General features: G+C 37.6%; 1 protein-coding gene across 1 annotated transcript; it reads left to right on the plus strand.

Annotated features, from left to right (window-relative positions):
• On the plus strand, positions 1-24,654 carry TAMM41 (TAM41 mitochondrial translocator assembly and maintenance homolog). The gene is made up of 8 exons (XM_032194169.1): positions 1-168; positions 1,276-1,455; positions 3,686-3,778; positions 8,998-9,148; positions 11,152-11,297; positions 13,521-13,686; positions 15,597-15,659; positions 23,537-24,654. Exons 1-8 carry the CDS (start codon positions 31-33, stop codon positions 23,611-23,613), a joined length of 1,014 nt encoding a protein of 337 aa, XP_032050060.1. The 5' UTR covers positions 1-30; the 3' UTR covers positions 23,614-24,654.
• Positions 24,655-24,987: the final 333 nt, after the last annotated feature.

Raw genomic sequence — 24,987 nt, forward strand, 5'->3', positions numbered from 1 at the left:
GGGCGGGGGAAGGCGGCCGAGGTGGCCGCCATGGCGCTGCCGGTGCTGTCGAGCTCGGGGGTGAAATTCCGGCGGGTCCTGGCGCACTTCCCCCAGGAGCTCAGCCTGGCCTTCGCCTACGGCTCCGGCGTCTTTCGGCAGGCGGGGCCCTCGGCCGGGCACAGCGAGGTGAGCGCGGCTCCCCCCCTCCACGCCCCTCGTAACCTCCCGGGGGTGGCCGGGGGCTGCTGGGGCCGCTGCGGCTCGGGCACGGGGAGAGGCGGGGAGCGGAGCCGGCCCGCAGCCACCGGGAGCTGGTGGGCAGGAGGCGTCGGGGGCCGCAGGGAGCCGTGGGCCTGTGGCTGACAGTCCTCGAGGGCAGTTAGGCGTTCAGTTGCCCTTTTATCTCGTACCTGGGAACCCTGCTTCACAACTCAGCTTTGCATTTTTTTAGCTTTTACGTTTTGGTTTTAAGGAAGCGCTCAGGCTCGTTCGTGCTGTCCACAGGATGCGTGTACCTGTGGCGAAGCGTGTTGTTACCCAGGGCTTCTGGGTGCCCACGTTTGGGGGCCAAGCCACTTAGGAACAGCTTGGGATCTCCCCGTGCCTGCATTTGACTTCTTAAAGCAGCTCCTGGGCTGCGCTGTGCATTCACACTGGCCTGTTAAGCATGCTCCACAATTGTGGCTTTAAGTGTTTCTTACTTCCAAAGCCTAAGGAATTTGAAGCACTATTACTCAAAATATTGGTTTATGGTAGGGATGAGTGGTGATTTTGCAGCTCCTCCGTGCAAAGGGATGCGTGGACAGTGTTCTTTGGGAGAACAGCGCGGCGCTGAATGTTACAAGTCTTTAGCCTGTGGATTGCTTTGTTGATAAAAGCGAGTACAGTAGAAGTGCAGTTTCTTGACTTATCTGCCCTCATCTCCCAGTTTGTGGCCTTGTGTATTAGCAAAAGTACTCTTCATTAGCAGTTTCAGCTATTAGTAGAGCTGGGAAGTAGTGCTACTGAGACCTTGTCGTGCATTGCCGGTGTTACAGAAGGCTGAAGGTTGGCGGTGTAACTGGGAGGGCAAGGAAAATTTTGGACCATCACTGGTAGAGTGACCTGAAAAACATACAGCTCCATTGTAACCTTCAAGTTATGTCCAATGTTAAGCCTTGTGTGTTCGATCTTGTTTTTAATTAAGTGACCATTATTAGCTGGTAGCTAGCTTATTATGCAGGTATTGGATTAATGTGATTAACATTGTTTCCTTCCTGATCTGAAAACCAGTATTTTTTTCTGTATCCACAGAACAATATGCTGGACTTTGTGTTTGCAGTTGATGATTCTGTGACCTGGCATATGATGAACTTATTAAAGAACAAGAGTCATTATTCCTTCCTAAAAGTTTTTGGGCCAAAACAGATAAGTAATATACAGAGCTATGGAGCAGGGATTTACTACAACACTTTAGTGCCATGTAATGGTAGGGTAAGTATGAGTTTTAATAAGTTAAATGTTTGTGCATGAAATATTGAAATGATTAGCTTAAAGCAGATTTCTGTGCAGGAAGCACATCTGATAGACTGCAATTAATGCTTAATTGGTGATATTTTCAATATTTAGGTCTCAAACTGTTTCACAAATATCATACTAATTAAAAAGCAGCTGTTCTAGCACTTTACAAACATGGGTAATGTTTGAAATTCACAACTAAAGCACTTCAGAACCTGAATTTACATTCCTTATCACTTGCAGTTTTGTCAGTGGCCATATAGTAGTATATCGCTGCTTTGTGTTGGGGGGGGAGATGACGACACAACCTTCAATTCAGCAGTTGACCACATAGTAATAGCAAACTAGATCCTTTCTGTTTGTTTGACATAAAACAAACAAATAAACAAAAACCACAGGTGTTTAACATAGCAAGCTGTAATTGACATCTGTGTTGTTTAATGGTAAACATCTTTACCTGTGATGTTTGGGTATAGTTAATCATTCCAGGCAAGTAATACTTGTCCAGCAAGGCCTACACCACAATTATGTGTAGACTGTGTTTCGAAAGAGGAGTGCAGAAAGGAGGCAGGGGAAGGAAGTGTGTATCTGTGTTTATTGGTACTGATTTAGAGTAATTTTTGCCATGTGGTAACAAACTGGACGTAACAGAAGCAAGTTCTGTTAAGAAAATTGGAAGTTACATGAAGGACAGTTGTGGGAAAAATGCTGTTTGTACAAACTGAAGTTTGTCAGAGCACGAAATTGCAGTAACGTTGGGTACATGTCAGAACTCCTCATATGAGGCTGGAGAGCTAGTTTAAAAAAATTACTATATACTTGCAATTTTGTTTAGGTATCTGGATGAGGCAAGAATTTGGAGTTTAAACTTTGTTCTCTTTACATCAAAAGGGGTATTGGATTTTATTTTAGGGATCAGTTACCTTTGTGATGCAATTTGGTTCTTCCTGGTTCTTTATTTGCCTATCTAATAACTAGTTATATCACAGTCTGTGGTCCTTTATCCAGAATTTCTGGACTTGGCTGCCTTGCTTTGGTGATAATCTTTGGAAACTCAGGATGTACAAACTGGTAACTGTTAAGAGTTCATCTTACTTCTTCCATAATGTCAACTAAAAAATCACAAATTGTTTTCTAGCATCAAAGAGTTTCTAAGAATAATAATAAAAGCTTCCTGATACTTCTTCCCTTCCCCCAGTTACAGTATCCATAAATGTCTTTATAATTTATTTCAAATTGCTGACAAATTCTTCATTATTTTTCATATTTTCATAGGAAATCCTTCATATCTTTTTTTTTTTTTTTTTCCATTATATCTCTTGAGAGATACTGTGGAGTATTCTAACTACTGCATAGTTTTGCTGGTGTAAAACTAAGTGTAACTTAAATCTTTTAAAGAACAGATTCATTTTAATGTTCAAATTTCTTCAGGTCAGTCTCTATCTAGACTAGGTTACTTTGGGATTTGAAGAACATTTTCCTTCAGGAATTAATCCGGGAATGGTTTTATTGGAACTTCCTTTCCAGAAAGGATTTTAGAGGGTCCTTTGTGTCTTCCATTACACTTTTTTTTTTTTTTTTTTTCCAGCAGACTGCATGCAAATGTGACTTTTTTTTTTTTTTTTTTTTTTTTTTTACTGCCTGTGTTTTGGTAGATGTCCATGCATTGGTTTTCTTTACAACTTATTTTACTTAAAAAATCTAGTTTGCTTTTGGAACTCCTTTATCTTGTTTTAGGCTATCAGTGTTGCTATTTGACTTTTTTTTTTTTCTAGTAAGTAGTTGCATTGCTCCTTCTTCTTGTATTGTGTTCTTGCTTTCTTCCAATTATCCTGTCTTTTTTTATTTTTTTTAACCAAAAAAATACAAAAAGCCCCAAACCAAGCTTACTATGGAGCTATGTCACTTAAGTGGCTCTTCTTTGTATGATGCTATTATCTAAGAGCAGTTCTCTAAGTGTTATCAAAGAGATGCTTTTATGGTAAAGGTGTATTAGAGAATAATTTTCAAATACTTGGGAGTAAAAGCTGATTAAGAAACAAGATGTAGACAGTAAAATGTTTTTAATTTTATGTGTGCAATATTGTATTGGAGGTGTATGTTCCTTAGAATTAAAGGCAGTTACAGAAAATAGTAAATTTCCTGTAATGAAAACAGTGCAGCGATACGATTGTTCAAAAACATTTATTTTCCTTTTTTTCTCCAGATGATAAAATATGGTGTAATTAGCACTGATGCCCTGATTGATGATTTACTTCACTGGAAAACCCTCTATGTTGCTGGACGCCTACAAAAGCCGGTAACTATTAGTTATGTCTCTTGAAATGCAGGAAATTACAGGGATGCAAAATTACCACTTGTAGTTTTAACTTCAACTGTTCGTGATCTATGAGTCAGTACTGAAGGGATTGTCTGCCCTGATTTAGGGGTCTAGTCCTACTAGATGGATAATCTCTCAGAAAGAAAGTGAAATATAGACCTTACTAATATTCTGTGTTACGTGGAAAAAAATAAAGTTAGGTATATTAACAATAGTTTTCTGCCTGTAGTAAATCTGAAGGAACTGGATTATGCTAACTCAGAGTGCCTTAAAAATTTAAATATTACATTTAACATTAATTTACACTTAAATAAAAAATAACAGGAGTCACCAAAATTTAATGCAGTTCATAGAATCATAGAATATCCTGATTTGGAAGGGACCACGAGGATCATTGAGTCCGACTCCTGGCTCTGCACAGGACCACCCCAAAATTAGACCCTGTGTCTGAGAGCGTTGTCCAAACACTGCTTGAACTCTAGCAGGCTTGGGGCTATGACTGCTGCCCTGCAGAGCCTGTGCCAGTGCCTGACCACCCTCTGGGTGCAAAACCTTTCCCTGTCCCAGCTCCACGCTGTTCTCTCGGGTCCTGTCGCTGTCCCCAGAGAGCAGAGCTCAGCGCCTGCCCCTCTGCTCCCCTCGTGAGGGAGCTGCAGCCATGAGGCCCCCCCTCAGCCTGCTCTGCTCCTGTCATGAGAAGACTCCCTCTAGAGCCTTCACCATCTTTGCTGCCCTCCTTTGGACACCGAATAATACTTACTTTTATTACTATTTCTTTTACTGTGGTGCCCCAAGAGTGATTGCCCAGCTCTAATTTGTCAGGATCTCTCTGCAAGGTATCACTATCCTCAATGTAGTCAGGAGCTCCTCCCAAGTTAGTGTCACCTGGAAACTTAAAGTTGAGTTAAATAATAGAAGCCTTTAAAGATGAAAGCTGCTTTGCTCTGCAGCTACCGTCTAGATCATTCTCTTGTTAAATATCTACAGTTAACTGAAACATGTAAAGAACATTGTTTTCTTTGCCAAAGGTGTCTGATTCAGTGTGCTTTCAGCAGATGGCAGCAGTGCCAAGTTAAATTTTCTTGGGGGGGGGGAGGAATGGGAAATAGGAGGTGACACAACTCTCTGCAAGTCATAGAGCAGAAGTTAATTATGCTCTTAATGAATAACTTAGGATGCAACTTTAAATAGGTTGTCAGAGCGCAACTGACTTTTCCTCATCTCCAGTGACTTACTGTGGCATTGTGCAGATTAGAACAGCTGCTGTCTTTATATGGAATAAAACTAAACACATTGAACAGCTGTTACATTTATAAAGAATAAAATTAAACACATTGAGGAAAATTAACTGAAGGAGTTTCACTTCAACTATGAATACTGATTGTTTATTTTCAGCGTAACTACACTTGCTGCGGCTTTGATTTATTTTGGGGTTTCTCAGTACATATAAAATGGGCTTTATGTCTTCTGATTAAATTCAGTAGGAGTACATACTCGCACAATAAGTATAATTTGGTATTTTGCTTGGTTGCTAACAAGAGACAGATATATCTTCATGCATATGCGCTTAATAGATAAAATAAGGAATTGGTACAAGTTATTTTCATAAAGCTCATAGGAATTTGCACTGGATAAACGCTGTAGGATTTAAAATAGAAATTGACTGAAAGATTATGTGGTGGGTGTTTAAACTGTCTCTTCCTGTAGGGTCTGTAATATCACTATCTAGGATTTTACAATGTTACAGTGTGTTTGCAGACATTCCCCAAAATGTATTTAAATTTGTTTTTACAGGTTTCAAACATCTGCTCTTCCTGTTTTTGCATCTGATTTGATTGTTTTGATAAACATGCTGTAAGTGATAGTGGTAGAAAGATTTTCTTCCTCCTTAAAAATGTACAATAAGCCTCTTTTGGAGAGGAGATCGGGTTGGGTTTGTTTTTGTATTTGCTATAATCTCTTACATGCCATTAGTGCCTAGTTCTGGACACAGTTGACTGAGGCCAGAATAATTTTGTTTTACAGTTTGAGAATTTTCTTCTCAGTCATGTAGACAAGAAAGAGCTCGGTGCCTTTCTGGTGTTCCATTACAAATCTGTCGCTCTGTGAGTAAAAGCTAGCCAAGCTATTCTAGTACATGAGATGAAACATTCTCTGCCTTAGGAATCTTGGTGTCATTTTTACTGGAGGTTTTGTTTCTGTTGTAGGCTGATTTGCCTTGACCAAGTAATCTTTTCAGAATGTTTGGCTGAATAGATGGAGTTGCCACTTAGAAATGCTACTTTTTTTTTCCCAGGCTTCTTTGTTTGTGTTAAGTTTGTTGGCTTTTCATGCTAAATTAAATTTAAAACTCTGGTATACTAAATTCCTGTTTAACTGTATTGAAAATTTGAATAAACTTAGTTGTAATTTCTTCATAACTGACAGGTTCCCTGAAAAAAATGCTGATGTAACTAAAAAGTAAAACAAACAAGGACAAGTGAAACAGAACTGTGTTTTCAGAGGAAGATTTTTAAAAGCACCTGAAGTGCTACTGAATTTTTGTTAACCATAGTGTTAGTGATAAAGGAGCTGTATTTTACTGTTATCCTTCCAAAGCCATTAAGAGAAGTGTTTAATAAATTGAAGTGAGGTGAGGGCAGCGTATGAATAGTATATAGAAGTACTTTGTACTACTTAAAGGGGTGTTGGGAAATTTAGGTTTTTTGTGTTGCAAAAATTCCCACAAAGGAGTAACAGAGCAGTAGTTTGCAGAATTTCCCCATTGTCCAAATACTTTAAAACATTCTTCGAAAAACAATGGAAAAATCCTCTTACTGTGATGTTTAGCAGAGTGTAGGTGTAGCTAACTGGCAAACTGGAATAGCACTCTTGAAACCTCTCATTCTATGATGAGATTTTCTTCTTGTATTTTGTTTGTGTGTATCTTTCCGTGCAAATGCTCACAGTTTCTTAGGTATGAATTTTCTAGCAGAGAAAATAGAACACTTCTTTCTTAAAGCTGTTGCGTTGGTGAAGTGGGAATAATGCTTATCTATAAAACTGAATATATCCCTCACTGAAAATATTTAATAATTTAAAAGTCTTACTTGTAGTGTTAGATAAGTGAATTTCATGTATAGTGTAAAACCAGAATAAATGGGACTCTCTTCCTCTCATGTGGTGTGAATAGTTCTGATCTTAATTTCTCTGTATCGTGAAACAGTTTTCCTTAACTGTGGGCTTTTTACAAATTTACCCCCAACAATTGCACTCTATTTTCCTGTGTTTTCTAGCTCTCTGGTCTGTTTGAATTTTGTTCCTAAAGAGTATCGCTGTGGCAGTGCTTTATGCTTTTAAATATTGAAGCCTTGCATAGTGCTTCCCGTAGAGAAAAAAACAAAAATCTGATGTATGTTAAGGAGTATTTTTAGCGAAGGAGATTACTCTTTTCACTAAAGCCAGCCTGTGGCCTTCCACAAGGAGGACTAGCACCACAGGCTTTGCTTTTCTGCCTGTCTTTATTGCTTTGTTGTAGCAACGATCTATGAAAGTGGATATAAGTGAATTAGTTGGAGATTTTAAATATTAGTTTGTCCTCATGACCAGATGCTATTGTTTATTGGATCGTATTTGAAAAAGTCAGTATGCATTCAGTAAACTTCCCTGTTTCTCAAGGAAATAAAATTTATTCAAGGCTTCCCAGGAGATGAATTTACAGTAGTTTAGTGTGTTTTATCATTGTCCTTCATTTTAACGCTAGGAAATACAAAGCAATTAAAAAAAAAAAACACCCTGGACCAATTCCAGACTGCTGTATAGACTTAATGTTAGGCAAAACCATGCATTAGTTCAGAAAGCCTGAGGTGAGCAACCTCTATACTGTTGAATTCACCACCATAGCAAAGTGAGATACTGTTCTAGTTTTACACTTTCAAAAACTTTGCCACAGGGAGAAATAAAGTTCTGAACATACTATCAGCCATCCCAGGCATTGCCTTGTTGATGTGCATTCAATAAGAAGAATTTTGTGTGGCAGCTATATCAGATTCTTAATTTTTCTTTTTTTCGTATTGAGTCTGGATTCATTTTCTTCATCTGTTAATATTTACACCAAAAGAAAATATTTACATGAAATGATACCTTAGCCTTTTCAGGTTATATTTTGGGGGCAGAACTTCAAGTTTTATTGCAAATCATTTGCATGTGGGCTTCTGGGGGAGAAAAAACAAATTGGGTACGTTTGTTCATAACTGCTGGTGGATTTGCATTTTCATATATTCTAGAGTAAACAAATATTAATAAGCTGCCCTTTATAAGAAAGACAGTATTGCCCAACCTGAATCCTTAAAAATGAAAGAAACTTACAACAAGAAGATACTCTTGGGGGAGTCAGTTTTGAAAGGGCACAGTCAGTCACCTTATAAATTGGGCTGACTTTATCTGTCTAATGTTCTATAGTAATATTTTTCTATGCTGACTTCTGACTGAAGATCTGCTTCTTATTACAGTATATTTCCATATCCTAGATTACTGGATTCTGTAGTTGGTCTTGAACAGTTTGAATGTTTCCTGAAGATAAACTTGTCTTTGTGGCATTTGGAATCATCCAACTTCAGTGATCCATTCACATGTATGTGAAGTTCCCATTGCAGTGACGTTCTCCTCATACAAAGTGCAAAATAAAACCCTACTTCTCCTAGGAGGAGAGCTAATGTCTAAGGAGCTGCTTCAACCATATGGTAGAGCACCAGCAAGGAGTCCTCTATTGGAAAAAAAGGTATAGGGAAGGTGAATAGGAAAACTTTGCTGTTTTTCTGGTGTACCACTCTCTTTCAGTATGACAGTGGTCTTTTTTCCTATTGCATAATACCATGTGAAATATTTTTTATTCGTTTAAACTTACTGTTTTGATTAATCCTAAATTCATGAGCATGAAAAAGGTGAATAGATCTTCAGAGAATAGTTGATGGCTGTTGCTTACAACAGTTCTGAATATGTTTGTAAAAACAGCCTTTTGTAGCAGACTATTAGATCCTAGAAAGAGTTCCCCTATCCCACTATGTAAACAGAAGATGACACTTAGGTCTTTTCTGTACAATAATAATAGGATCTAATTCAAATTTATTATTTTTCATGTTGGGTTGAGTAACATTTCTAGCTCCGTCTTCAGTAGCACTTTCCTGAAGTCTTGCTTCCAATTACTCTGATTTTTTCAGGTGAAAATACTGACACAGAATGAGAATGGCAAGCTGCAGGCTGCGCTTGTTAGCAATCTGAAGAGTGCAGTCACAGCAGCCTTTCTCATGTTACCAGAAAGTTTCTCTGAAGAAGACCTCTATATGCAGATTGCAGGACTCTCCTATTCTGGTTAGTATATGGTGTCTAAAGTCTCTGAGGAGAAAAGCTGTAGTTGGAGCTATTGTACCACATGTACGGTGTGCAAGTAGTCTGATACGTAGTAAATCAGATGTTCTTTTGGTTTGGACCTACACTTTTGCATGCTCCACTAGCTATATTTTACTGCTGGGTACATAACATTTTGGAAAGGCTGTGTGTATTCATTGAGGGATAGGTAGAGGTACGTAAGCAAAACTGTTCTTGATTTACAAGCACCTAGGTATGGATGATTGGTTGTGGTGAAATGAAGTGATATATAAAAACAAACCAAACCCCTTGTTCCAAATGAGTCTTTAAAACCACAATTAATTGTATGAAAATTATCATTAAAATAAAACTATGAAAATTAAGTATTACTCTTAAAACATTGACGTCTTTATTGAAATAATTAGGAACAAGTTTGCTTGGAATTGCATTTTACACACCACTTCCTTTGCTCATATAGAAATGCAAGCTTGGCCTTGCATTCCTTTTTAACAAACAAACAAACAACCCAAAACATACACTGCATTTATAAACTGCAGGTTAGTTCCACTGAGGAGTGTTACTATTCTTTACATAGTATTTCTCTGTTTGGTTTAGATTGCAATTTGCTCAGATTTTCCATAGCATTTTTTTTCTGAACCATTATCTCTTTGAGTGATGGTGAAGGGTTGCACAGCCCGTGTGTTTGCTACCTGCCTCATCTGAAACCTGTCCAGGAATGTCATTAGATTCTTAGTGGGCACCAGTGACCAAGATATTTTATGGGTATCCTTTGAAACAATGCTATTAAACAGAAAATTGGCAGATCGGTTAGCATGCTATGAGATCTTGAAATTGATTCTGCTGGGTGAATACAGCTAAAGCAATAACACTCCCAGGCAGGCATGCTCAAGGAAAGAGCTGTCAATGACATGTTTATAGATATTTTATTCTGCTGCCTTTTTGCTAAGTCTTAAACTTTTCAGGCAGGATTCTAGTAGACAACACTGGTTTTTGAGTTACTCTAATCAGTCTCCTTGCAGTACATAACTGCTGAAAAGAGTTGTTCAGGCTTTAATTTGGGAAATAATTTTTTTTGTTGCATTTTGAAAGCGGTGAGACAGTGTCTGGAAATACTCTGGGAAGTTTTTATTAGTTTTGCTGGTTGGCATAAATTGAAATTAAGTAATGCTAGCAAGTTGCCACCTTGCAACAACATTTATCTCCTAACGGTGGGAAGTGTGACAATGAATTGATTCATGATTTTGGACAGCACTGAGCTTCTAACTCCTAGTTCGTAATTTTAGATGCTACCAGGGTGTAATACATAGCAGAGGTAGGTAAACAGTAATATTCACTGACATTGGAACTTCTTATTAGAACATGTCACAAAGTATATCTTAAAAGGAAGTGTAAAGGTGAGTAGAGTAGCAGTGGTGTTGAAAGGAGTTGCTTTTCCAATCTAACAAAGTAGTTGTCTAAGAGAAAAAGGGACATTGTAATCTGACCATGGCTGCTACTAGCTGTATTTCAAGTGTTGCCCTTGAAGTGCAAAGATAATGCAGATTATTTTCTTTCAGAATTGGAAAAATGAAGGTTATTTGGTTTTGGATACCAAGTGTTGGGGCTGGTTACACTAATACTGTTTAGTAACCCATTGAAATTGATGAATGATTGGAAAGGATGTAATTGTGTTTCTGCTGCTTTGGAGGCTAAACTTGGAAGTTGGAATTTTTTGTTATGTAAGTGCAAATGTGGATGCATGGGTTGATGTTATAGCATAGCAGAGGCCACATCACCGTTCTGAAGTTTCTTTTCTGTGCTTGAAGTTATTTGGATGGTATTTTTTGACTGTGAGAAGACAAATCTTATCAATTAGGTAGGCACTGATAGAATTGAAGAATAGTTTTAGATGACAGCTTTGTACTGTGTTCATTTCTGTTGTATTTTCCTTATTTGTGTTTTCAGTTTTGCCCTAATGAATTAACTGTTTTTCTTTTCTTGACTAGGTGATTTCAGAATGATCATAGGAGAAGACAGATCGAAAGTACAGAACATTGTGAAACCTAATGTTCCCTATTTTCAGAAGCTATACAGTAACATATTGCAGGACTGCCCTCAAGTGGTGTATAAGCACCATCTGGGAAGGCTAGAGGCAAGTGGTTTTCTTAAAAACATTATAAAAAAAAAAAAAAAAAGGGGGTGGGGTGGAATGCTTTATCACATTGACAGAAGGCGAGAATTATGCCACAGTAAGGCACGCAGTTGTAGTCACTATACCTGCTATTATGTTTCTATTGTTGAGTTAATTCTGCAATTGGGAAACTTGTTGTGAATACCAGTCTCTGCATATGTAGTAACTACTGTTTGTTTTCTTTGAGCATAGCCACAGGACTAGAGCACTAGCAAGGGAACAAGAGAAGAGCAGTTGAAAATGTGTGGTCTAATGGTTACCATATGGAGACAGCAGTCTAGGAAGTGATGAATAAACACATGGTTTGTGTTAAAAAGATTAGGCTGTAACTTAGAGGTGCAACTTTCTGCAGTCAAAAAGTGTATTTAAAAAAAAAAAGACCCTCTTGTGCTAGTTATGAATATCAGTTGAATAAAACCAACTGAAATTCTGGCATTATCTTTAAATACCCATACTCAAAAAAAATCTCTTCCTAATAGTCAGAAAACAGGTGTCCAGAATGACCACTGTCTTGAATTCCATCCTTGTGGCTTAAGGTATAAGTGAAACATGGCAATTAGGGGCGGGATGTCACAGTTGGGGGGGGGCTGTTTGTAATTTTTTCTTGTAGTATGCACATCTTTGTGCTAATATTCAGCTGTGATATGCATTTCAACATTAAGTTACAAATAACATGAGTTGTCTCATGGATATGAGTTCTCTGTCCTCAGGGTCAACTTGGTAAGCATCTCACTAATGCCTCCTTTTAGGATGTGTCTGTAAGAAACTGAAGGAAGCTGTTAGAGATACAAGCAAGTTTGAGTATAGTAAACATTTCTACTGCAGCTCTTTGGAGTACTGCAAAGGCAAATCTATATTATGCTGCAGCTGTCTCCATGTTTTCTTAACAATGTACTTTTGAATGCTTTAACAGAAATATTTAAATGAATTTTGAAAAGAACTAATGCTGCTTCCTCCAAGAAAATGACTAGTTAGAATACTATTCCCTGTTACATTACCTTGGAACAAAATCTGGTATCATACTAGAAATATATTGTTAGATAATACATCTGTTTGGAATTCTGTACTAGTCATTGAGGCTGTGGATGAAATGCCATCCTTTTACTGTTGTATTGAGTATATACTGTTGTATAGTTTATTCTTCATGTTTTGTGGTGGTTATTTGCCATTATTCCCCAGACTGAAATGGATAACTTCTATCTGGAATGCTGCTTAACAGAGAATAGAAACCACCCTCTCCAAGGACACATCTTCAGAATTACAGAGAAAAATCTTTTTTAGAAGATTCCTTAAAAACAATTGAAGTCAGACACTAGTTCTTATAGTTCTGTTTCAGGCATGGATTCCTCCCACATAATGTTAAAAGCCTGTGCATTGTTGACTCCCTCTGTAGTCAGTGGGTGATTCATCTGGATATCATTTTCTTCCAATTGACTAGAGGGAGTACAGGACAACTAAACTCCTGACCGATGCCTCCAAGAAATGTGTAAAAAGATGTGTGGGAGTACTCAGACTCTTAATGTTTTCCCCCCATTTTGGAGAGCCCTTTCCCGTTAAACATTTTTCAATATTTGTGCTTACGTTTTGTATCAACGTGTACAGGCCTGCATGTTGGTATCATTGTATTCAAAACAGGGTCACTGAATTTCTGATTTAGATTGGAAAATGTGAAATGAGTGTTTCCTTCAAATTACTCAAACCAGATGTGGTTTGTGTTTAAAGAAGAGAAAATGTTTTTCAAAGTAAACTGTGTGTGTGTGTTTGGTTTGATTATATTCAGCAGAAGAAACAGAGCTAAGTGGTCTTTTGGGAACATTTTCTCTCATTTTCATGTTCTTATGTTCCAGAGGAAATTGGATAGAGCAGAAATGGTACAGTTTCAATGAGAAGTTTCTTGCAGGGGCAGTAAGATTCTGTTTATACTTTAGGCTTCCCTTGGATGGAAGTTAACGTCTTTCCATTGAGTTATTCTTCCAGTTTAGAACTGGGACACTGCGTTTGCCAGCACATGGAGAGTTTTCATTAGCATTGTCAATAACTTACATGTGAAATTGATAAGAGTTCTCTGAGGTATTTATCACAGGCCAAAGATAGCCAGAAGACTTTCATGATTTCTTTGAATAGAAATTACTTTGTTAATGCTGAATTTTTGTTTTTACTGTCTTATTTTTTAATAATGTTCAGATTGATAAAAGCCCAGAAGGTCAATTCACACAACTCATGGCTTTGCCAAAGAATCTGCAACAAAAGATAACTTCTCTGGTAGACCCTCCTGGAAAAAACAGAGATGTGGAAGAAATTTTACTGCAAGTTGCCCATGACCCTGATTGTGGATTAGTGGTGCATCAAGGTAGGCCTGTCTGTAATCCCCTTTAAGACATGATAGATATAAAGATTTATGGTATATGTTATTCTAATTCAGAAGGATGATTTAGCCAGAAGGAATAAGACAATAAGAAGTTAATCTTGTAATAAGTTTTTAAAAGCATATTCTACTGTTTGTTTGCAAACAAGGTCCCTGAAATAATGGAAAATACCTTTCTATATCAGTAGAAATGCTAAGAGTTTTATTTTGTATCTTGACAGAAATAGTCTCTGACCTACTTAGACTATCTAACTGCGGTATGCTTCAGGATTTCATTGGCTGGCATAACTTCATCTAAATATTAAGCTGTATATTCTCCCAGTCATACAATGTGGTGCTGTATTTTCTAGCTTGCTGGCATTACCCTTTGCAATTAATAGTTCGTCCAGATATCTGGTGCTCTGGCAGAGAACTGAAGCTTTGAGGAAAAAGATTGAGGTGCTTCTCATCATCACAGGTAGCTTCTCTGAGACAAGGTTGTTGTACAAGCAAGTTAAAGCTTATTCTGCAGACATAACTGTTCTGTTATTCTGCAGATAAATGAAAATGTTTAGTACTTGAACAGTCCTTTGTACTTTGATACATCTTAGATCCAGGCAGCGATTTTGCAAGTTCTTTGAGCATCGATGTGTGGATGCCTGAGAGCCGCAAGACAGGAGCCAACTGCAGAGGGAGCTCTTGCACTGATTTCTCTTTTGGGGTGGGGGGGTGGAAGGAGAAAGAGTCTCAGCTCTCTTCTCCATTGACAGTCTAGGACGCATTGCACCTGGCCATCTAGGATGTCCAGCTTCTTTTATGTCAGTCTGTCAGCTCTTGTGCTACTGGGGATGTACTGCAACAGTAGTGTGATAATAGCCGAATCTGGGAGCAGGCTGTGAGTTTTACAACTCTTTTGTCCACCCTGAGCTACTTATTCTGCTAGTTGTACTTATGTGGATATTACAGGCATGGCTGATACTATGGTTTGTGGACAGGAATGCAACACTTAAATGTCAAAACGTTTGATAGATCCAGTCTTCTCCAGCCAAGCAGTTTATACTCTCAGAAGGACAAATCAAAACCTCTCTTTCAGTTTTGTTGCCAAAGGAATTTTCTCATTCAAGCATTTGGATAAAGAGCAGAGAAAACCATTTGGTAATCTTACCAGACTAAGCTGAGTACTCAAGTTGAATTACATTTTCCCTAGATGTTTTACTAGCTCAGCATGACTTGTTCCCCCATCCCAAAAATAAATAAATAAAATTTATGCATGTGGAATATTGTATTCCTCTTACTTGTTCATGGGTATCCTTAGGTTTTGCTCTTTACAGAAGTGCCTTTGAAAGAAGGTTTTAGAAATAATACTGTACTCTATGTTCTGGTTAATGCAGAAAAATAACTTTTAGTTTGGAAGACTAACTCTGGGACTGCCTTCCTTCATTTTTAAGTATTTAATAATGTACAGTACTTTTGTTCTGCACATATCAGTAGGCTTTTATGCATTAGCGCAAATATAAATTCTTAAAGCTTTTATTTTCTTGCAAGTATCATTTTATACGCTATTCCATTTACACCTAAAGACCTCTGTAGAATGGAAACTGAATGTGCTGCAGTGTGAAGTGGCAAACGAGTGTTGTCTCTAAAAGTCGATCGTTTAAAAAGCTAGTCAGATGCTGTACAATATAAACATATCTACTTGACAAGAGAAGTGCAAAATCCCAATTTCATACTGACGTAAACAATGAGTATAATTTGTTCTGATCTAGACAGTGCTTAGATGGAACATAACTCTGGAACATAATTATGAATCCTTTGACTGATCATTTTAGAGAAATAGTGTGAATGCTAGATGAATGAATTGCATCATACACAGAACTTCTGAGATGGATAACATCTGTATGCTTTTCTATCTGCAGGCATTTCAGGAATTGTGAGATCTTCTAGTATAGTGCAAAGTGCTAAAACCATACTAACAGCTGGTAAGTATGTGTGTGGCTTCTATCCATGTAGGCTTTCTGATTTTACAAAGTAAAATTTTTAGGGCCCCAAGATTGCCTTGCTTGAGAGTTTAAAGAATAAACTTTTTGGGTGCCTAATGACAATATTGGAAGTTTATGGAAATAAGAAATAGATATTTCTGCTTTCAGTAACTATTGAGAAATTGTAAAATGTCAAAAGGAATTGGAGTCTACATGACTTCAATAACAATAAAAAATAATAAAAAAGGACAAACCAAAACAACAAAAATCTTTGACTTCACTTTCCTTTTATATTTATCTGATGTGCACTGCTTCTGCTCTTCTTTTATTTAAAAAAAAAAAATCATAATTCCCTATGACATGTGGTTGGATCCCTAAATGATAAATACATTGTACTGATGTTATGTAGACTGTCAGGTTAGCTCATTATAAAATAGGGGTTGAGTGTACAGTGAGAAGAGTTTGACAGGATCTGAAGTTTCTGTCCGAGTTCAGAAGACGTGTGTGTTCAGATACCCTCTGTACTCCAAGCTAAACATACATACTTTGTGAGTATTGGATATTACTGTAACTCTCATAGTTCAGAAGGAATTACTTTAGAAGGAGAGTCAAGTGTTAAAAGTCAGTGTGAGAGAAGATGTAGAAGGCAAAAAAGGACTTGCTTTGTAGAAGCATGGGAAAATGAGGGATGTTTTTCAGCTACCAAAACCCTCCTAACTGAACAAAAGTTACTGCCAATTACATAGCTGAAGCTTCATCCTGTCTTTCTGAGTTCTGGAATAAATCTAGTTTTAAGACGCTCTGTTTTTTACATTTAAGAAGCTGAATGAACTGCACCTCAATTCAAAAGAAAGGCTTAGAACCTGAGTCTTCATTACCTTAAAAACAGACAAACTCATGATCTCATTTTAATTCCTGCAAAATAAAAAAATCTTGAGGCTTGCATGAAGTTGCTCATATTCTAGTCTGACCTCATTCATACCTATGCTATATTTTCCACAAAGCAATTATATACAAGCAATGTCGTTACTAGTTTTAAAAGCAGCTTTTATACGTTCTTACTAAGTGATCTTTATCCAGATTTCTACAGCTGCTGTTCACTTCCAAAGTTTCTTTGCACTGATATCTCCTTGTAAGAAGCATAAGTTGCAGTGTTCAGGACCATTAGTGGTTTGCTGCGTAAAGTAAGCAGGAACAGTTGTACTTCTTATGCATCTCTTAATAGTCCAGTTCTATTATGGGAAAGAAGTATAACAAAATTATTGCCCAGCTTTGTACTTGGAGGAGCAGAAGGACATACCTCAATTTGTAAAAGCAAACTTTTGTTGTGTGAGCTAGATGTACCACATATATGACTTCCTAATGCAAGTTTTCCAACTAAATAAGTGAAGCATTATTTTTAGGATTTGTTGCCAAAATTACCTGCTAATGGTTAAGACTTGTGTTGCAACATGAGGCTTTTAGAAATATCAGCTTGTAACCAGTCTGTTTCTGAATCCATAGAGAATAGATTTTGTAGAGCAAAATAATTGGAGGGGAGGGGTGTGAAGAGGTGTCACCGTGTGTGAATTCAGTGCTTGTGAAAGCCAGCAGCCTGGCTGAGCCATGGAGCAGAGCTGCTTATATGTAACTGCAGGAATGTGAATAAAAGTGGTTAAGATTTGTCAAATTGTTTATGCTCTCCATCTGTCTAAATCGTGATAGACAGAAAATCACCTCTGGGAACTGTTAGCTCCTTTTATGTGTCATTCAGTAAATCGCTTGAAGCCTGTATTATTACTAGGACTTCTGGGGGGTCCTAATGCATGTTTTTAACAGGATTTGTCATTTTTTACCATATATTCTGTTTTGTGCACCTGAAATGCCTCCTCTTCACTTTTGTCTTAACTGCTTTTTCCTTTATGTAGTGGCTTTTTTTTTTTTTTTCTTCAGAATAAAATTTAGTTGTCTTCTAACCAGCTAGTTACATAGAATAAATGTAAATAACAAACGTGTATTTTCTGCCAATGCATCTTTGCAGTTTGATTCAGGTCAAGCAAAGCTTGATCCTTTGCTTTGAACACAAGACAAATTTGAGAGAGGTTTGGTGGAGCTTCATTTTTTTACTCTTAGCATGATTTTGTTTGTTTTAACTGTATTAATGCAGTTCTGCCAGAACTTGGCTGAATCTGTTAGGAACTGAATTCAGGATTGGTCTCTTCAGGTTACGCAAAGACTACGTGCTGAGGGAGATGAGTTAGATTTGAAAAAAAGCCCAGTTCTGGCATTTCCTAGCTCCTGAACATTGTTTAATGAATGTAGAGGTAGCCTTCCTGAGCGCTGCTGTGCAGACCAGCCTGGCTGGAGTTGGGGTGTCCTGATCCCCTGCTTAGCATCAATCAGAAGCGTCTGTAACGCGTGCAGCCTGCAGGGTGGCCTTACCAGAACATTGTCAGTTGCATATACTGAAGATGGACAGAAGCAGTAGTTATGTAAATAAAGCCCTAAATTCTAGTGCATGTTAATGAAGAAATGAAATGTAACTGACCAAGTTTCTGATGTCACTTTTTCATGTTGAGGGTTTTTATGATCTTCAGTGATTTTTTCCCCAGGAATTCAGGTTTCCATTTGTTTGGGCTTAGTTAGCCTAGAGGTAGAAGCTTTTTGGGTGTGTTTTTTTTTTTTTTTTTTTTTTTTAAATATTTCTCTTCAGACTTTTTCCTGATCGAGCTTATCTGAAGTCTTGCTGTATCTTCAAATGAAGATCTCTCAGTCGCGGTTTCTTAATTTGAAACACGTGTCGCTAGGGGGCAGGCGTTAATGCTCTTCACGTTGCTGTGCCCTTTGGGGCTTTTATCAGCTACCACTCATGTAGGTGCACACTATACGCAGACAAAACAGCGTGGATTCTATGTAGAAAGTATTTCTTTGACTCATGGAAGAAGTGTGTATCATAGGAAGGTGTTCAGCTATTAAATTTGATCTCTAGGGGTGCTGCATTTCTTCATTCTTTGACCAAATCTCCTCTAATGTTCTGTGCCCCTGAGAACTATTTGTTTTGTGAAAATTGTGAAAAATTGATTGTGAAATCAGTTTTTTCTATTAAATAAGTTCTGCCTATTTTCTTCTTTCCGTTCCTGGTAACTATATAAGTACTTTTGTCCTGTGTGTATACATGTGAATGAATTAATTTTCAATCTGTGGCCATCTTTTTTTTTTTTTTTTTTTTTTTTAATGTTTAGAGGGACACAAAATTGTCTCCTTAACTGATTCTTTTATCTTAAAAACATAAGAAAAATATGCTTGATTTCAGGTCTGTAACATAGTAGTCCAATGTAAAGCATGTGCCTAAATTAAATGTTAAATTGGGAATAGTTGTTACTGAGATGGCACGCTGTGTATTAATGTTGTTGGCAAAGAGCACAGGCAAAATAAAGAATTTCAACCCATTTAGGAGAACTCTTTTCATCTTTCTCTGCCCATTTGGTTTTAGAGTTGAGCTCAGGCTCTATGTTTTTGTTTGTTGTTAAATGCCCTATTTAGTTTTTGAAAGTGTGCCTGTACATTTCTTTTTTTGAGTCTGTGGTAAGCATGCCTCTCTGTTTCCCATTAGAGATGGCACAATCGTTTGATTTATTTTCCCACATACCCAGAGTCTGCATGGTCTTTGGGAACTGACTCTGAAGTTCTTCTGTTTTGCTGTGAAGGAGATGTTGATACTTTAGCTTAAATTTCATTATATCTTACTAAAGGAACACTGTAAGCCTTGAAAGTGTCTAAAAACCAAAATATTAGGAATGTATCATCAGTTGAAGCGATTGGTCATCTTTTAACACAAACGCTTTTAGCTGCTCTGAATAACATTTGTTTCCTTACAGTTGGGATGTTAGGATACTGTGTCTTCATGGAAATATTTTCTTTAAATTATAAGGAGCGGCATTATATAAAATACTCTGTAGATTTGTAGTAACTTCTCTCTTCTTCAGCTGCCTGAACAAAACAAATACTGCATTAAACTGTAATGCACTGCAAATGTGTAAAACATTTGCACGTCTGTGCATGATATACTAACAATATATAAATATTTGCATCCACTGTATAGCATGACAGCTCTTCAGCAGTGAAGAAAATAAAGAATACTGCATCCAGATATATCTAGAGGGAAACTTTGGGGGACCTGTAAGATAGTGCTATATTATAGCCAAATTACTAACATTTCTAATGAAAGGAACATGGGACTTTTAAGCAAAAACAGATACAACTGATGTTTACACTGAAGTTTTGTGGTCTTGATTCCATGTGCATTGGGTCTTTGTTCTCTATCATATAGTGGAAAAATCTAAAGGGGAGTTGGAACCACCAAGCCATAGATTCATAGCTAAAGTAGAAAGACATTTTCATGTGGTCCAACTGCTTTGGATTCTGAGACTGAGCCATAATTACAACCATTAACTTTTACTACAGATGTGACTCATCACCCTGAGGGCTGCTTTAAGAAACCAGCTGTATGTATAAACCTGTATTTTGCTTTGTAGCATGATGTGCTGGGGCAGAAATGTAAGCATCTTATTACATAAGATGCTAGGTTCAAGGCTGTAGTGGGTGGAGTTCGACAGAGTTCTCCCTGCAGGGGGAAAATATGGAGAAAAATCTCTTAATGTCGAGCTGCTGCAAGAGACAGAGTAGGTTGGCAAGCTGATGGAACAAGCTGACTCGCAGGCTGCAGTGCCAGCACAGTTAATTACAGTCATGCAGGGCTGTAGCAGCTGTGTTACTGTTGCTTTGCCACATGCTATATATATTGTGCTTCCACAGGTACACTGACTTCATTGGAATGGCAGAACCTCGATTCTGGCACTGCAACTGCAGTATTCGAGGGGCTGTATCCTGGAAGTACAGTACCTAGGAGATTGGACAGTAACTGTCAAAGCTATGCAGTTACATAGTTTTAACTTTTGAGATGAGAACCATTTACTTCATTTATGTGCTATGCCTAAGCTCGGTCTGGCCTTGTTCTGCGGCTGGAATTTGTATACTGCATGTAATTTCAATGCAGATGTGAGAGGTGCTCTGGAACTTACACGATTATTTACTTGTTATTTGAGATGCTGCAAAAGGATAACATCGTGACTTCATTAGTGTGCTTGCTTTTAGTTAAAAAACAAAAACAAAAAAAAAGATTGTTAAATATAGGAAAGTTTAACCTTACATATGGGATGCACATGATTCTGTAAGTTGAAAATATATCTATGAAGGATGCCTTGCAAAAGCTAAAGTTGAGTTTATTTAAATTGCAACTAGATAAACTAGATACACGGGTACAAATGATTAAATACAACATATATGTTATGATTTGTTATGAAAGGTTTTTTAAACAGTTGTTCATAAGTATAGCATGTGCTTTTCCACATTACTGCATGCTTATTTGATTTTTGTGACTCTAGACTACTAATAATGAAAGCATCTTTCACTTAAGACTGTTTATCTTTATTTGGTTTATTTTCTAAGGTCTCTTTAAATTCAAACATTGTCATATCAATTTTTCCCTCAAAAGTGCAATGCGACAGCTAAACTTGAGTCTAATTTGTTCCAGAAGATCTTTCCTTGTGTTCTGGTGTGTCATACTGTGGGATTTTTGCTACACTGCTTCTGTGGGCTTTAGTCAGTCCTTTCAGGTAACCTGTGTGCTGCTTAATAAACATCAGAAAAACTAGTAAGTAGAGTGTACTGGGAATAGGCTTTCCATCTGTGCGTATAAGCATCGAGACCAAAGAGCAGCATGAAAAACTTCCATTTTCAGTTTTGAATTTTTAAGTGTTTACACTTGGTAGTAATCCGGAAAGTCACTGTGTGGTGGTGGGGATTTTTGGAGGGTATTTTTAATTTTAAAAAAATGGCAAAAGCTGGAAGAAGGAAAGCTCCACTGGCTAGGAGCTCAGAACCCTGCTGAAATGCCAAGATGAACAACATCTTAATTTTTCAAATACCAGATGACTAAACCCAGTAAAATGTTGTCTTTTTTTTTTTTTTTTTTTTTGCTGTTGTTGTTTACAGTAGGTCTGTAGGAGAAGGCTCATGTCTGATAGAAATTCAGGATCTGTCTAACTAAGGATGTGCTTTACAAATTATGTGGGAGTCATCCTCAATCCTGTCTGTCTAAAACTTGTAAAAGCTTGGAGGCAATGGCTGCTGCAAAATCCTTCTGTATCCTTGTGAAAACGGAGAAATGCCTGCCTGCATTGTAGGCCTGGTGTAATGGCAGGGTGCGGTGCCACAGTGCTCTACTTGTGGGCTGCTGTGGGATGATGCCAGCATATCACAGCTACTCCAGCTTAACACGAGGTTTATTATAAGCCAGCACTAGGCAAGTAACTCCGAAGCAAAATTATTCTAGATAACATCCCCGTGAGAAGGTATTCATACCGGTGTCCACAGTGTACTTCTGACACTGGCAGTGTTGCCAAATCGTGGCATCTGTCATCATCTCAGTGTTATTTTTGCTTCTTTCATTTTACCAGGCTTCACCTGGTATGGTACATGCCTTATTAACCTGGTTCTCCATACCCATCATCATTTCAGTGTTACTTCTTTTTACCTAAGGACACAGATGTCATTTCGTTGTGCAAGTTGAGGAGTTTTGATCTCTTGCAGACGCACTTGTTCCCTCAGTTATGAAATGGTAGCTGCCATTAGCTCGGATGAGGCAATAACAAAATACACAAGGAGGTTATAATGTACTTCACAACCTGTTGAAACCAGAATAGATTTCTACCCTAAGAGTCAGCGGCATGTTTCCTATGAAAAAATGGTACTCTTTTTTGCTTCTAATTTGCAAGCTTTTTAATAGCAATGCTGTGGGTCTATTTCTCCTTAAGGGTTGAAACTGCCTTGGGGAAACTTCTGGTGGTGTGCAGTGTTAGATTATGTTAAATCAAAATGGGCATCAGTGTGATGCTTTGAAATTGCTGCGTTGTGGTTACACTTCACAACTTTACAACAAGGCAACCAGGTGCCTCTTAAGCTTGGAGCACAGCATCAGGCAAGGCTAACTAAAATCTGCTTAGAAGAAGTTGGGATTTGGAAGCATAAAACTTGTCTACAAGTTGTGTGTAGTTTGCTTGTCTTGCTTGAGCAAACTCTTCTTTTGTCCTGGCTATATTCTGGTCTCTCTCGCTCTCTTTCTTCCCCATTGTCCCTCCAGTAAAACTTTACCCAAACATGCGCAGCCAATCTGCATGACCTGGTGGGCTTCAGCCTCTGGAGAGGACTTGCTTCAGTGACTAAATTCCTCATACAGATGTGGCCTGCTCATTAACCTGAATGCATAACGGCCTGGAGTCCTCTAAATAGTTCTGGCTGTGTGTCCTGCTGTGTAATATAGGCTACCAGGTTGCTGGGGTCCATTGCCAGGCCAGAATATGTTCCTACACAGCTGGGCATGCCAATAATGGATTAGGGAGGGCTTGAAAAGGACAGTGTGTTGGTTTGGGGAGCATCTGCAGCAGGCACAAATGGTGTAAAAGCCCTTGTATATGTAGCATTTTAAGAACAGTGATAGATGTTACAAGTTTCCATCGCTACTAGTTAGGAGTTGCATCATGCATTCCTACAGATGCTGTGCCTTTGCTGCTCTCTGTACGTGTTTGTGTGCAGTGTTGTCAGGTCTTCAGAATGATCCTGTTCTCTTTTGCTTGCTTTGATACCATTTAAAGTGGTTTTGTGTCATTATTTACTGTGTTATGACTGTGACAAGGTTATTGCATGTCTACATGACATATTAGGTTATTGTCATTCTTCCAGGAAAAGATTTTACTTCATGTAGAAGCAATCTATTATTTGAGTTGGTCTTCCAAAATTTTGATGATTTCTCGTAATTGTGTTTTGTTTTTTTCTTCTAGGAGCAAAAAAATCTGTGATTTACAGTGTAAAGAAATTGTATAAAATGACAAAGGGATGGTTAAAGAAGACATCTTGAGTCTTGACACACTGTGTGTGGGTAAATAAATGGTACTTTTTCTCCAAATATTTTTCTGGTGTTGCTTTGCCTACTTAAGAAGGTGAAAGTGCATTTAAGAAGTCAGTTCTAATAATTCCGTGTCCGTTTTTACTACTGCCATAGAAATTTTTGTTACTGGGGAAGGTTTGATGGAAATAGGGCAAAAGAATTATGTAAATACTGAAATTAGTTTTTCTGTACATGTAAATCAGATTTTCAAAGAATTTTCAGGAACCTTGAATTTAAACAATCTATTGTATGTATGAATTAAAGACCAAAGTCACTTATTTTCTATGTAATGATAGCTTTATTTTTGAAAATACCCCAAGGCTCTTTCAAAATATTCTCTTCCCCAATTTTAGTTTTCTCAGAGACTTGCAGAACTGGAGAGTCCATAGAATTTTAATTAGATATTAAACTATTCTCTTGAAATATGTTATTTATTTCTCCACTTGCAAGTTCATCGTTAGAATTCTTCTGAAGATGCTAAGTGGGTGCATCTGCAGGTTAGACTTCATGACAAGTAAATTTTTCTCAAATCTGACACATTCTGAATCAAAAAATATTTTTCAGTCTGGGAAAGTGTGTTTGAAATGAGGAACTTGTCAGGTATCAGTTCATTTTGTAAAATTTTTATGTTCCTTTTGTGAAAGTCAAATGACAACTGCCTAAGTCTTAGCTAAATGTTGTCCAAGGTGTCACAGTTGGAAGGAAAGTCATACTGTCATTGGCGTTCATATCTACTTGTACAGATTTATGACATGGATTGTTAGGCAGAAGATTTTATCCAAGTGCTTTAAGAACTAGAATTTTAGAAACAAAAGTGTTTGACTCATTTATATTTTTTTCTGAATATAATGTCTATGAAGATAAAACTTGTTCACCCTTGCTTAATTAAACAAACTATGCTAAAGAAGTTGGACTATCCCATAATATGTTACATGATGCCATTAAAGAATGGAAATTTATGACAGTATTCATGTGTGATGAAATAAATCGGAGCATCTGTTGTAAGTAGAATGCTTTTGGCACTGGCTCAGGTGGATTTGCTAATTTTAGATGTTTTGCTTAATGGAACTTGAGAGAACATTTCATTTCACTTGTGAAAGTATCAACAATTTAACAAAAACAAAACAAACACAAAAAAAAAAAAAAGTGGGGTTAAAAATGGAAATATCTTTCCTGACTATCATGTGCTTTTTCTTGTGTATCATGTGGTCCATAGGGCCATTTCTCAAGCTACACTTTGATTTAATGATCTCACTTTAAAAAACGTTATTGGAATGAAATTGGCTGCAGTTTCCAGGGATCAGTTCAAAGCATAAATTTAAGGAAGAAGATAGGAAAAAAAAA

This window comes from Aythya fuligula, chromosome 10, assembly GCF_009819795.1.
Source record: "Aythya fuligula isolate bAytFul2 chromosome 10, bAytFul2.pri, whole genome shotgun sequence".
NCBI lineage: Eukaryota > Metazoa > Chordata > Aves > Anseriformes > Anatidae > Aythya > Aythya fuligula.

What these genes read in the sequence shown, in the direction of transcription:
- TAMM41 (XM_032194169.1), top strand. Translation starts at nt 31, where the DNA reads ATGGCGCTGCCGGTGCTGTCGAGCTCGGGGGTGAAATTCCGGCGGGTC. An exon ending in CTGGACGCCTACAAAAGCCG is followed by an intron (nt 3,779 to 8,997) that starts GTAACTATTAGT and finishes TGATTTTTTCAG; the next exon opens with GTGAAAATACTGACACAGAA. An exon ending in TAAAACCATACTAACAGCTG is followed by an intron (nt 15,660 to 23,536) that starts GTAAGTATGTGT and finishes TTTTTCTTCTAG; the next exon opens with GAGCAAAAAAATCTGTGATT.